This window comes from Lygodium microphyllum, chromosome 6, assembly GCF_053477565.2.
Source record: "Lygodium microphyllum isolate KBCC chromosome 6, Lygodium_microphyllum_v1.1.10, whole genome shotgun sequence".
Lineage (NCBI taxonomy): Eukaryota > Viridiplantae > Streptophyta > Polypodiopsida > Schizaeales > Lygodiaceae > Lygodium > Lygodium microphyllum.
The window spans coordinates 73,421,670-73,434,893 of record NC_141140.1 but is presented as its reverse complement, the minus strand read 5'-3'; the positions used below and the strand labels follow the sequence as shown (position 1 = coordinate 73,434,893).

Here is a 13,224-nt window from a genome sequence, read left to right as displayed (position 1 = left end):
TGTGCCAACAATGTATCATATGCTATTAAAGGCATTGGAGAAGCTCCCATGGCTGTAGTTCATGGAGGCATAGTGATGTTGAAATATGTCTTCTATGTGCTAGAGATTAAGAAAAATCTTGTATTGGTCTTAGCAGTTTAATGTGTTGGTTCCTTGGTCCGTTTTCATATCGATAGATGCAGTGTGCTTGATTGCAACAATGGTCATGTAATCATCATTATTGGCGCATTGTACAATGGACTATATAGGCTCAATGCTTCTAATAGGAGTGCATTTGAGAATGCTATGGTAGTTGATGCCTCAATCGTTGATGGCATTGAGTAGTGACATGCTCGATTTGGTCTATGGCAGTTTGCTTCACTTGAAAAGGTATAACATGGTGCTTGATTTGCCCTCACTGAAAGCGCTAGTTAAAACATATATGTGAGGTTTGTGTACTTGGCAAGATGCATTATACTTTGTTTTCCAAGGAGGGATCTATGCAAGCTAGCTCAAACATTGCAGCTACTTTAGAGTGTGTATGCAATCTGATTGGGGAATTCTAGTAGGGTCTAGTGTCCAAGATTTTACCCTCAACTGAATAACACAGAGCCTCCTCCAAAAAGGTTTGGAAGTGCCAAACTCTGCTGTTTTCTGTCCATGCGGCCACATATATAAATATATGGAAGAGAGAGATCCTTGCGTTGAACATGGAACATGGGTTTAGCTTAAGTTGCAAGTTTTGAGAAGAATGGAGAAGAAGCTAGAAAAAGCCCTTCTAGAGGGGTCATTGTTATGATGGGCAGAATCGATCGTGGAACCAGGTTGCATCAAACTCAAGAAGAGACGAATTCCAATAGAGGCACGAGACTCCTTTCTCCTCCCAACCTTGCCTAGATAGTTTCTGGCAACTCTCATCGTGATCCGACTGCCAGCCGTCAACCTTTTGTGAGTTCTACTATTCTTGGACTCTAGTTCATTCTAGGCTCCCCTAAACCCCGTTCGGGTGCCCAAGGCCCCTGGACGATCGTCCCTCGCGCCTGTTTCCCGTAATTTACCTTATTAATGTAACATTTCCTTCCCCTTAAGAATCGGTTTCGTCCTCGAAAACAATACTTGGAAGGTTTAACTGTAAATTGGGAAACCTTTTGCTTAGGGTACTTACTCGCTCCCATGTTGAGCTTTCTTCTGAACAATCTTTTCATTTGACCAAACATTCTTGATAAATAGTATTCCTTGTTCGTCTGTTACGAACATTTAATATTCTTTCTGGTTCATGTGGATTAGATTGGTCGTCTAATAGCTCCTCAATGTTATCATTTAATATTAGATTATCCAAATCACCCAGCTTCTTCCTTAGCTTACTTACATGAAAAACTGGATGTATTTTACTACCAACAGGTAGTTGGAGCTTGTAAGCCTGTTCTCCCACCTTTTTAAGTATTGTGAAAGGACCACAATACCTGGGTGAAAGCTTTGGATATTGTCCCGTTTTCATGGTTTTAGTTTGTTCAGGCACTTTAAGATAGACCAATTCTCCTTCTTCAAAGGAGATGTCTCTTCGGTGAGGATCTGCATAAGCTCTAGCTCGATTTTGAGCTTTCTTAATATTTTCTTGAGCAAATTTTAACACACTATTCATATGCAGTCCCACTGCATGAGGATCTTTGGGCTGAATCCCATACATTAACATAAATGGACTATATCCAGTGGAAGAGTGCTTAGCACTATTATATGCAAACTCTGCTATCGATAGATACTCTCATCAATTAGTTTGCCTTTTACTTACATATGCCCTGAGCATATCTTCAAGGATTTGGTTAACCCTTTCAGTTTGCCCATCTGTTTGCGGGTGGTCCGCCGTACTCATGCTAAGTTTAGTATCCAACTTCCTAAATACCGCATGCCAAAATTGACTATCAAATTTTCTATCCCGTTCAAAAACTATATTTGCCGGAAGGCCATACAATCGGTATATGTTCTCTACGAACAATCTAGCCAATTCTGGTGTTTTAACATCAGTTGAAGTTGAAATAAACCTAGCCATTTTGGTTAACCTATCCACAATCACCCACACAGAGTCGTGCCCCCTCTGTGTTCTGGGTAATGCAACAATAAAATCCATGGAGATACTCTCCCATTTTCTTGAAGGAATCTCTAATGGATGGAGAAGTCCTCCCATTTTCAGTCTTTCAGCTTTATTAACCTGGCATTTATTACATTTGACCACATAGTCAAGGACGTCCTTATTCATTCGAGGCCAATAGAACTGCCTTTTAATAAGACTATAAGTCTTATTAACTCCTGGATGTCCCGTGCTAGGGGTATCATGACACTCAAAGAGTATCTGGCGCCTTATTTCTTTATCTTTCGGGACACATACCTTACCCTTGTAGAGTAAATAACCATTATCAATGGTAAAATTTTTCCACTTGAATCTGGTTTGAGCAACCCCTGATACTCCATTTCCTTGTTGAACATCCTCAGATATTCCTTCCTCAGTGGAGGCCCTTCCATTTGGATCCCCATTTTCTATTGCTTTCCATATATTGGAATATGCCCATTTTCTATTGCTTCTTCCTTAGCTCACTTACATGAAAAACTGGATGTATTTTACTACCAACAAGTAGTTGGAGCTTGTAAGCCTGTTCTCCCACCTTTTTAAGTATTGTGAAAGGATCATAATACGTGGGTGAAAGCTTTGGACATTGTCCCGTTTTCATGGTTTTAGTTTGTTCAGGCACTTTAAGATAGACCAATTCTCCTTCTTCAAAGGAGATGTCTCTTCGGTGAGGATCTGCATAAGCTCTAGCTCGATTTTGAGCTTTCTTAATATTTTCTTGAGCAAATTTTAACACACTATTCATATCCTCCAAAAAATCCTTGGCTGCCTGAACCTTTTCCTTATGCAGTCCCACTGCATGAGGAGCTCTGGGCTGAATCCCATACATTAACATAAATGGACTATATCCAGTGGAAGAGTGCTTAGCACTATTATATGCAAACTCTGCTATCGATAGATACTCTCATCAATTAGTTTGCCTTTTACTTACATATGCCCTGAGCATATCTTCAAGGATTTGGTTAACCCTTTCAGTTTGCCCATCTGTTTGCGGGTGGTCCGCCGTACTCATGCTAAGTTTAGTATCCAACTTCCTAAATACCGCATGCCAAAATTGACTATCAAATTTTCTATCCCGTTCAAAAACTATATTTGCCGGAAGGCCATACAATCGGTATATGTTCTCTACGAACAATCTAGCCAATTCTGGTGTTTTAACATCAGTTGAAGTTGAAATAAACCTAGCCATTTTGGTTAACCTATCCACAATCACCCACACAGAGTCGTGCCCCCTCTGTGTTCTGGGTAATGCAACAATAAAATCCATGGAGATACTCTCCCATTTTCTTGAAGGAATCTCTAATGGATGGAGAAGTCCTCCCATTTTCAGTCTTTCAGCTTTATTAACCTGGCATTTATTACATTTGACCACATAGTCAAGGACGTCCTTATTCATTCGAGGCCAATAGAACTGCCTTTTAATAAGACTATAAGTCTTATTAACTCCTGGATGTCCCGCGCTAGGGGTATCATGACACTCAAAGAGTATCTGGCGCCTTATTTCTTTATCTTTCGGGACACATACCTTACCCTTGTAGAGTAAATAACCATTATCAATGGTAAAATTTTTCCACTTGAATCTGGTTTGAGCAACCCCTGATACTCCATTTCCTTGTTGAACATCCTCAGATATTCCTTCCTCAGTGGAGGCCCTTCCATTTGGATCCCCATTTTCTATTGCTTTCCATATATTGGAATATGCCCATTTTCTATTGCTTCTTCCTTAGCTCACTTACATGAAAAACTGGATGTATTTTACTACCAACAAGTAGTTGGAGCTTGTAAGCCTGTTCTCCCACCTTTTTAAGTATTGTGAAAGGATCATAATACGTGGGTGAAAGCTTTGGACATTGTCCCGTTTTCATGGTTTTAGTTTGTTCAGGCACTTTAAGATAGACCAATTCTCCTTCTTCAAAGGAGATGTCTCTTCGGTGAGGATCTGCATAAGCTCTAGCTCGATTTTGAGCTTTCTTAATATTTTCTTGAGCAAATTTTAACACACTATTCATATCCTCCAAAAAATCCTTGGCTGCCTGAACCTTTTCCTTATGCAGTCCCACTGCATGAGGAGCTCTGGGCTGAATCCCATACATTAACATAAATGGACTATATCCAGTGGAAGAGTGCTTAGCACTATTATATGCAAACTCTGCTATCGATAGATACTCTCATCAATTAGTTTGCCTTTTACTTACATATGCCCTGAGCATATCTTCAAGGATTTGGTTAACCCTTTCAGTTTGCCCATCTGTTTGCGGGTGGTCCGCCGTACTCATGCTAAGTTTAGTATCCAACTTCCTAAATACCGCATGCCAAAATTGACTATTAAATTTTCTATCCCGTTCAAAAACTATATTTGCCGGAAGGCCATACAATCGGTATATGTTCTCTACGAACAATCTAGCCAATTCTGGTGTTTTAACATCAGTTGAAGTTGAAATAAACCTAGCCATTTTGGTTAACCTATCCACAATCACCCACACAGAGTCGTGCCCCCTCTGTGTTCTGGGTAATGCAACAATAAAATCCATGGAGATACTCTCCCATTTTCTTGAAGGAATCTCTAATGGATGGAGAAATCCTCCCATTTTCAGTCTTTCAGCTTTATTAACCTGGCATTTATTACATTTGACCACATAGTCAAGGACGTCCTTATTCATTCGAGGCCAATAGAACTGCCTTTTAATAAGACTATAAGTCTTATTAACTCCTGGATGTCCCGCGCTAGGGGTATCATGACACTCAAAGAGTATCTGGCGCCTTATTTCTTTATCTTTCGGGACACATACCTTACCCTTGTAGAGTAAATAACCATTATCAATGGTAAAATTTTTCCACTTGAATCTGGTTTGAGCAACCCCTGATGCTCCATTTCCTTGTTGAACATCCTCAGATATTCCTTCCTCAGTGGAGGCCCTTCCATTTGGATCCCCATTTTCTATTGCTTTCCATATATTGGAATATGCCGGATCAACCTGGCATTTCCCTTTTAAGGATTCAAGCAAATCGGAAGTGAACTGAGTAAAACTCAATTCATTTATGATGGGCATTCTGCTGAGTGCATCAGCCACTATATTATACTTTCCTTTTCTATACCTTATCTCATAGTCGAACTCTTGGAGGAGTTCGGCCCATCTGGCTTTACACCCTTGTAGATCCGGCTGGTCATTAAGCCACTTAATGCTTTCATGATCCGACAGGATCAAAAGTTTAGCACCGTACAGATAGTGCCTCCATTTTTTCATTGCATGTACTATTGCATACAGCTCCCTCTCATAAACAGAATAATTCTGTTTTGCACGATCTAATTTCTTGCTTTCAAAAGCAACTGGTCGACCTTCTTGTAATAAGACCGCGCCTATCGCCTTATCACTGGCATCAGCCTCAATCACAAATGGTTTATTGGGATCCACAATTAATAATACTGGAGTTGTAGCAATAACTACCTTAAGTTTTTGAAAACTTTCATTTTGGTTTGTTCCCCAATTAAAGCTCTTCCCTTTCCCTTTAAGTTGGTTTGTCATTGGAACAACTATTTTGGCATAATCTCAAATGAACCTACGATAAAATCCAGATAATCCCAAGATCTGCAGCTCTTCCAGGTTCCTTGGAGATGGCCATTCAATAATTGCCCTTACTTTTTCTAGATCCATCTTGATTCCCTCTTTCGAGATAATATGCCCCAAATATTTGACCTCTTGTGCGAAGAATTCACATTTAGTTTTCTTCGCATAAAGGGAATGTGTTTTTAACAGTCGGAATACCAATTGTAAGTGTTTTAAATGTTCTTCTCTTGATTTACTAAAGATCAAGATATCATCCAAGAAGACTACTACAAAATGTCCTAGATAGGGCCGTAACACACTATTCATCAGCTTCATAAAGGTAGCTGGTGCATTAGTGAGGCCAAAAGGCATCACCAAAAAATCATAATGCCCGTATCTAGTACGAAATGCTGTCTTAGGAACATCTTGTGCCTTAATTCTTACTTGGTGATAGCCTGATCTCAAGTCTATCTTTGTGAAGCCCCTTGTAATTGATCAAAAAGATCTTCCATTCTGGGCATAGGAAATTTATTCTTCACCATTATCTTATTAAGTGCTCTATAATCAACACAAAGTCGCATAGAATCATCTTTTTTCTTTACCAATAAAATTGGCGAAGCCCAAGGTGAATTGCTGGGTTGTATAAACCCTTTATCAAGGTAATCCTTAATTTGTCTTTCAACTTCTTGGTGCTGTGTTTCACTTAACTTATAAGATGGTTTAGAAATAGGGCGTGTATCCTTATTTGTGTCAATTGGGTGATTTATATCACCCCTATCTGGTGGAAGGCCACTAGGTAAATCAGAAGGAAACACATATTTAAATTCATCTAACAAACCACTTAATTCATTACTTACATTCAACTCACAAACATAAGAAAATTGTTGCTTTATATTACAGAAAGTAAAAGTGTTTGGTACAGGAAGAGACCATAACATATATACCTCACAAGATTCCTTCTTTATCAGCTTCTGAACTTCAGTGGAACACAACAAAGGATTATCAGATACTTCATGTTCACCTTGAATCACAAAAGTCTTACTATCCCTTTCAAATTCCAGTGTATTATGATGATAACTACGTTTTAAGGATGGTTCCAATCCCCATAGCCACTCCCTCCCTAAAGCAATATCAGCTCTTTCCATATTCATAATTTGGAAATCAAGTTTATCTTTATATCCTTGGAAATCAATATCCAAATTGGATACCATTGTATCCCATATTTTATTATCCTGACCTTGCATCATACAAACAACATATTGATGCCCACTCTTTTGTTGGGGAAGTTTCAATTTTTTGACAAAGTGCATAATTTATAAAATTGTGGGTAGCAGAGTTATCAATCATGACTCTAACCCTCTTTCCAGCTATCAATCCATGCACTCTAACTAAATCATGTGGCCCAAAAGTAGGCTGCCACATAGAAGTTGACATACAACACCTATGTTGTATATCCTTGTGCAAAACCTCTAAAGATTTATACTTTTCATGCCCCTTTAATTCTAGGGTCTGCACTACATGGATTTGTTTTTCTTTTCCCTTGCCCTTGTCCTTATCCTTTCCTTTATCTTCCCCCTTTTTCCTTTGAGGGCAATTCCAGGCAGCATGGTTAGGGGATAGGCAATTGAAACACAACTTTTCTTTTTTGGCCTTATCAAAGTCATCTGGACTTAACTTTGGCCTTACATATTGTTTCTTTTCAAAAGGTTGTTTCTTGCCCTTAAGAAATGACATTTTCCTTTTAAATTTGCCTACAAATTTTGAGGTTTCCAATTCTTTAGTCTTGGGCTCCGTATCAGTGAGACTAGTGAGTGTACCCGGACGCGTACTATCTTCATTGATTAATGCAAATTTAATTGCCTCTTCAAGCGTCTTAGGTGAACTCCTTTTCACTTCCTTTTTATAGGCCTTATCTAGTCCCCTAATGAATCCTCTTGTCTTTTGAAATTCATCTATTCCTTCCAATTTGAGGATTATCTCACGATATTCCTCCAAATATGTCAGCAGGGGTCTTCCCTTTTGTCTGACATAATCCCAATCTTCCCAATTTCTTTCCATTTCATTTTCAGGAAGGAATTCTTTCAAAAAGACCGATTCAAATTGAGCCCAAGTTTCAGGTATTTTATTTGCCTCCTTTAAAGTTCGCCACCATTTATACGCCTTTGGCCCCAAAGTTAAACTGGCCTCCAGTGCTTGGAGATGTGGTGGAGTATTTTTAAGTTTGTGCAAATCCTCCCATTTTTGGAGAAAATTAAAGATAGTGTCTTTATTTCTATCTTTTTCCTCCCCGTGAAACTGAGGGGGTTTCATATCTTTTAAAACTGGATTATCCCTCAACTTGTGGTGGGGTTCCTTAGGATCTCGCATAGTCACATCCAAATCTTTTGATGAAGATGGGATATCCGAGGTTTCTATCTTATTTTTATCCCTTTCTAGTAATAAAGTTAATTGAGATTTTATTTCGGTGAGTGTTTGAGTTAAAAATTCCATTTGAACCCCTTGTGCCTGCACACGAGCAGTTAGATCATCAAATTGTTCTCGTGTGGCAAAAAATTCTTCCCATTGTTCTTCTTGTATCTCTGTTTCATGGGGATCTACCATAGGGTGGTCCACAGAACTAGAACCCTCAATTACTCCCTCTCTCCCTTTCCCTTCCATTAATACACTGGAATTGGAAAGCAAATATAAGAAATTTGCGTACAGAGTGAAGTACTTCCCTGGTTATAGTGATAGGGCAACTGTTGCTGACTTTTAATAATAATCCCGAAGAGTGAGGAATAATTTGTCTTTCCCAAACTGAGCCGGTCACGCTGGAAATGAAGCTTATTGGCAGAAACACCTAGTAAGGAGGGGACTAAATACACCCCTTCCTAATGGTCACGTGAACCATCTGTACGCCTTCTACATGTGAAACTGGTTCGACTGGCTTCGTCTGGCTGGTGACGCCTTCCCTGAATTCGTACCCTGCCAATCTGTACTTGTCACACGGCTAATTTGCAGTCGTCAGACGGTAGCGTGCAGCCGGAGCTGGTCACAGAAGCGCCAGAGGATATAGTGCCATTTTTTTATTATTGCTCACGAAGTCAATCGTGTCCAGGACACAGGCCATTGTGACGTAAAGCGTGTGGGCCCCGTCTTCTGCCTGATCCGTGTAACACGTGACGTGTGGGCGCCGGAACAAAAAACTTCACGCGAAAAACGAAAACGGGACCCGGCAGCTCTGGAGGACCCGACGGCTCTCCAGCAACTGAAGCAGGACCCGACGGCGGCTCTGATACCAGTGTTGTGATGGGCAGAATCGATCGTGGAACCAGGTTGCATCAAACTCAAGAAGAGACGAATTCCAATAGAGGCACGAGACTCATTTCTCCTCCCAACCTTGCCTAGATAGTTGCTGGCAACTCTCATTGTGATCCGACTGCCAGCCGTCAACCTTTTGTGAGTCAAACTATTCTTGGACTCTAGTTCATTCTAGGCTCCCCTAAACCCCGTTCAGGTGCCCAAGGCCCCCGGACGGTTGTCCCTCGCGCCTGTTTCCCGTAATTTACCTTATTAATGTAACAGTCATGATGGCCAGAAACGATGGGGGAGAAATATGGAGGTGTACTTGATAGAAGGTGATGGTGATAACGATGCCTGAACTGACGGATGGCTTGATGCTTCATCTCATGTTCTCTTGATCTCTTGCTCTCTTGCTCATGCTCTTTCACAAAGGTCCACCCATCACAAGCAAGCAGGTGGTTGCCCCATAGATTGAGAAGGGATACAGAAAAAAGAAGAAAAGGAAGAGATCCATGATGTCACAAGGTGGAGATATACATCCATAACCTCTGCATAATTCTCACACACCATTGACCAAAACGGTGAGATTGTGAACCCAAAGAGTCTACAGTAACACTTGACTAGTCACAACCACTTTTGCAGGGGGAAACAATGCAAGAAGAAAAGGGAGTAGTTTTGTTGTAACTACACCCTTCTTTGAATGTGCTCGAAAGTGGGCATATCTCTTCCTATTAAGCAAGGGGAGTGGCAGAATCAGCCTAACAAAGCACTTTCAAAGGCCTCTAAAGTTCATACTTGATTAGCAGGTAAAGGCCCTTCAACTTTTGAACAGACTGTTTATCAAACCCTTCAATTCTTGTAGTGCTTAATTACCTTCAAGCACCCATCCAAACTTCCAAACCTTCAGTTTTCTCTTTTTGATTTTTTGTTTCACATTATTCTGTTTTTCATTGAAACAGATTTTTACACTGTCATCTATTCCACCCCAAAGAATGCAACATGTGATTCAAGAATGTTACAGAGTTCTAGCACCAGGAGGACTTTTACTCTTTCGAGATTATGGTAAGCTGATTGGACAAATACCTCTTAGTTTTGTTACAATAAAGACAAAAACTTGATGAAAAGACTGACCAAAATGGATGTTGTTTGAGGCTTGTATGACATGACCATGCGGAGGTTCTCACATTCTCAAAGAATTGGAGACCAGCTCTACCAAAGGGGTGATGGCACATTGTCATATTATTTTACTCCAGAGATACTGCGTGGTCTTGTTACAAAGGTGGGATTTTTAGAGGTAAATGACTATCTCTAGCAAAATGATTTCTCTTTTTGGGCCTCACATGTTTTACAGCACCTTTTCTTATGTGTGTTGTAACATACAATGTATGCCTCTCCATGGGTTATTCCATTAAGTTTTGAACCTTTTCCATGTTTCATTAGCAAGAGTTTTGTGGGATTTCAAATAACCTATGTCCCTATATGTTAGAACATATCCTACTTTAACTGCATTGATAAATTTTCTTATTCTTATATTGTTTGGAAGTGGTCATTGGTCTTTTGTTCTTTTTCCTTGATAAAGTGTTGTGGTGGGTCTGTAACATGCAGGAAGAGATTTCTTTTTGCTGTGTAGAAGTGAAAAATCATAAAAGACAGCTACCGATGAAGCGTGTTTGGATTCATGCAAAGTTTTTGAAGCCAAAGATGGTTTGAATCAGGGAGTGTGAGCACGTCTTAATGTGTGAAAGGACACTCTGCCGGGTGTCAAGGAGCTGCTGAGGATGGACATTTTATTGGTGAAATTTGGTTGCAAGTTAGAAACTTATCTGCTTGAGGAGCCACATCATATGAAAATGTAAATCTTGAACATGTTTTCTGGGTTGTCTTGAGATTTGACTACATGCTTAGATGGTGCTGTAAAAAGAAAAGAAAAAAACACTTACCGATTTGTTTATCTATTAGTAAATCATACTCCAGAGAATTAATTCACTAACATCTTTCTACCTTTGAAGAAATGTTTACATCCAAGGCTCATAACTGTCAACATAATCGTACCCAAAAGCCAAATGAAAGATTCTTCTCAAAGAGCACACATTATGGATGTTCCTATGGGCAGCTAACCTAAAGGACAAGTTGGGGGTTGGGAAGGAAGAGCACACTTGCGATTTAAATCCCGATGAAGTTCTCATCTCAAGTCAATGCAAATCATAGGGGCTGTCAGTGCCCCCAATGCTAGCTCATGCCTGAATTGTTGGGTTGCTGTAGGGACATGAATGGCAAAATGAGCACACAAGAACTCAACCAAGATGGAGAGGCCATTTAGCAACACAAACATTTTTACCCCCTAGTAAATATCCTATCCCTAATACTAGAAAGAAATATGAGGTTTGTTATCTCATACACGTTTCCAATGAAAAACATTTTTGGTAGTGGATACAAGGCTCTTCAACTCAAAATTTTGGATGGATATTTGTATCAAATTACACACACTTGCTATTGGTATAATTAAAGTTTTTGTGAAGTTCAAAGCTTCAGACCATCTTTTTTAAACTTTGAAGTCATTTTGAAATTTTTGCAATTCATTTTAAATGAAACATCAAAATTTTCCAAACGTTGTTGTCACTTTCTTTTTCAAGAGGTATTGATGGGTCTATCTAATAATTTCTAGAGTTTGGACACAAGTTTGTGTGCGGGTGTGTGCATCAAAATTATGTTTTTGAAATGTTAGACCTTTTTAAAAAATTATTGGAGAGTGTTTTCATGTGATTATTGCTATATATAGTTTGATAGTTGTACATAGTGTGATAGTTGTGGGAAGAGGGAAATTATGACTCATGAGTGGAAGGGAAACACTCATGTAATGTTTCCTAAGGTAGAAAGTTGGAAATTTGGGGATCGCACAAAGTAGATGAAAAAATGTTGCATGTTGTTCAAACCCATCCATTCCATTGCTTTCTTGTCTTGTTTAGTACACTTTCGAACTCAAATGTAATATGTTCAAAAGACATGGTTATTTGTGAATTGTGTAGCTTTGTCAATCAAGTAGAGAAGGGGCGATTAGTAATGTGTTTACGTGCAACTAATTTTGGAATAAGCCATGCATGGATCTTTGTTTCTTTTTCAAAGAAAGGAACAACTTTGTTAACCAACCCCCCTTCCTCTAGAGTACATTTTGCATGTGACTTTGAGTGCTCTTCTAAAAGTCTCTTCTTTATTTAAAACCTCATCCAGCAGAAGTCACAGCCATATTGATTAATTGCATTGTCTTGAAATAGCTTGCTTACCAATCATATGAAATTCTCCCTAAAAATATGGACAATGAATTAGCCTCCTCAATGCCAAGTTGAAAGTGCTCTCCAATTTACCAACCTTCTAGAAGCATTGGCCCTTTCTATATTAGACTTCAAAGAAAAAAGGAATGAGGAAAGTCTATATTGGATGTCAAAGAAAACAGGAACAAAAGGTGAGGCTATTATAAGGCTTGAATGAGTAATAATGGCAGCCACTATAATGGACTTCAAAGGAAAAATGAACAAAAGGAGAGTCTATTACAAGGCTTAAATGAATAACCAATCAAGAGGTCTCTCATGCTTGATTATAGTATGGTTGAAAATTAAAGAAAGTGCCAAGATATTAGGTCATGAGAAATGAATCTCCCATCTTTTGCAATTTGTAAGAGTCACCTTGTACTACCTCCTACCCCCCTCTCAATGAACATGTCTAGTAAGTATAACATGACTACATTTGGGGGCCAAATGAATTAAGCAATGATGTTAGCTATTAGCTTCTAGTTGTGATAGTGCCCCTTGCTGTACTCTGATTGCAAAAAGTCTAGCATCATAATTCTTCTCAAGAGTTAACTAGAGGTGGTATAGTCTCCAAGTATCATTTTACAGTTAGATAATTGGTTTTTTCCTTGATAACTTATTAACTATCAAATGTATAAGAAAAAATGATGTTTTGTTCATTAGGATGAGTTGAGACATACCCACTTATGAAATCACAAGTATCTATATTAATGTCAAAAGTAGGGGAATCTAAAAATAGGTACACTTATTAAGGCTTTTTAAAAGCTTCATAAGCTTATTGCTTTTTCTCGCTCCAATAGAGCAACCAATAATAGGTCTATGATTCGATGTCTCTAAACTCACGAAATAAATAGGTGGTAAGCTTATAATTGAGCAATCTTACTCTCATTTTTAAATCCGTTTCTCTTAGAATATTGTGTCCTATAATTATTTTGTGCAATGGTAGAGTGTTTAGTGGCATGCTTGCCATCAAAATCAACCTTGACTTGGC

The 13,224-nt window shown here is 39.1% G+C and overlaps 1 protein-coding gene across 1 annotated transcript in view; it reads left to right on the top strand.

The window, feature by feature from the left end:
* Positions 1-10,918, top strand: part of LOC148034678 (Methyltransferase family protein) — a 55,662-nt gene extending 44,744 nt beyond the window's left edge. The window contains exons 5-7 of the mRNA XM_087679643.1: positions 9,888-9,990; positions 10,080-10,222; positions 10,534-10,918. Coding sequence (XP_087535769.1) covers positions 9,888-9,990; positions 10,080-10,222; positions 10,534-10,638 — 351 coding nt within the window. The 3' untranslated portion in view covers positions 10,639-10,918. The remainder of the gene's footprint in view (positions 1-9,887; positions 9,991-10,079; positions 10,223-10,533) is intronic.
* Positions 10,919-13,224: the final 2,306 nt, after the last annotated feature.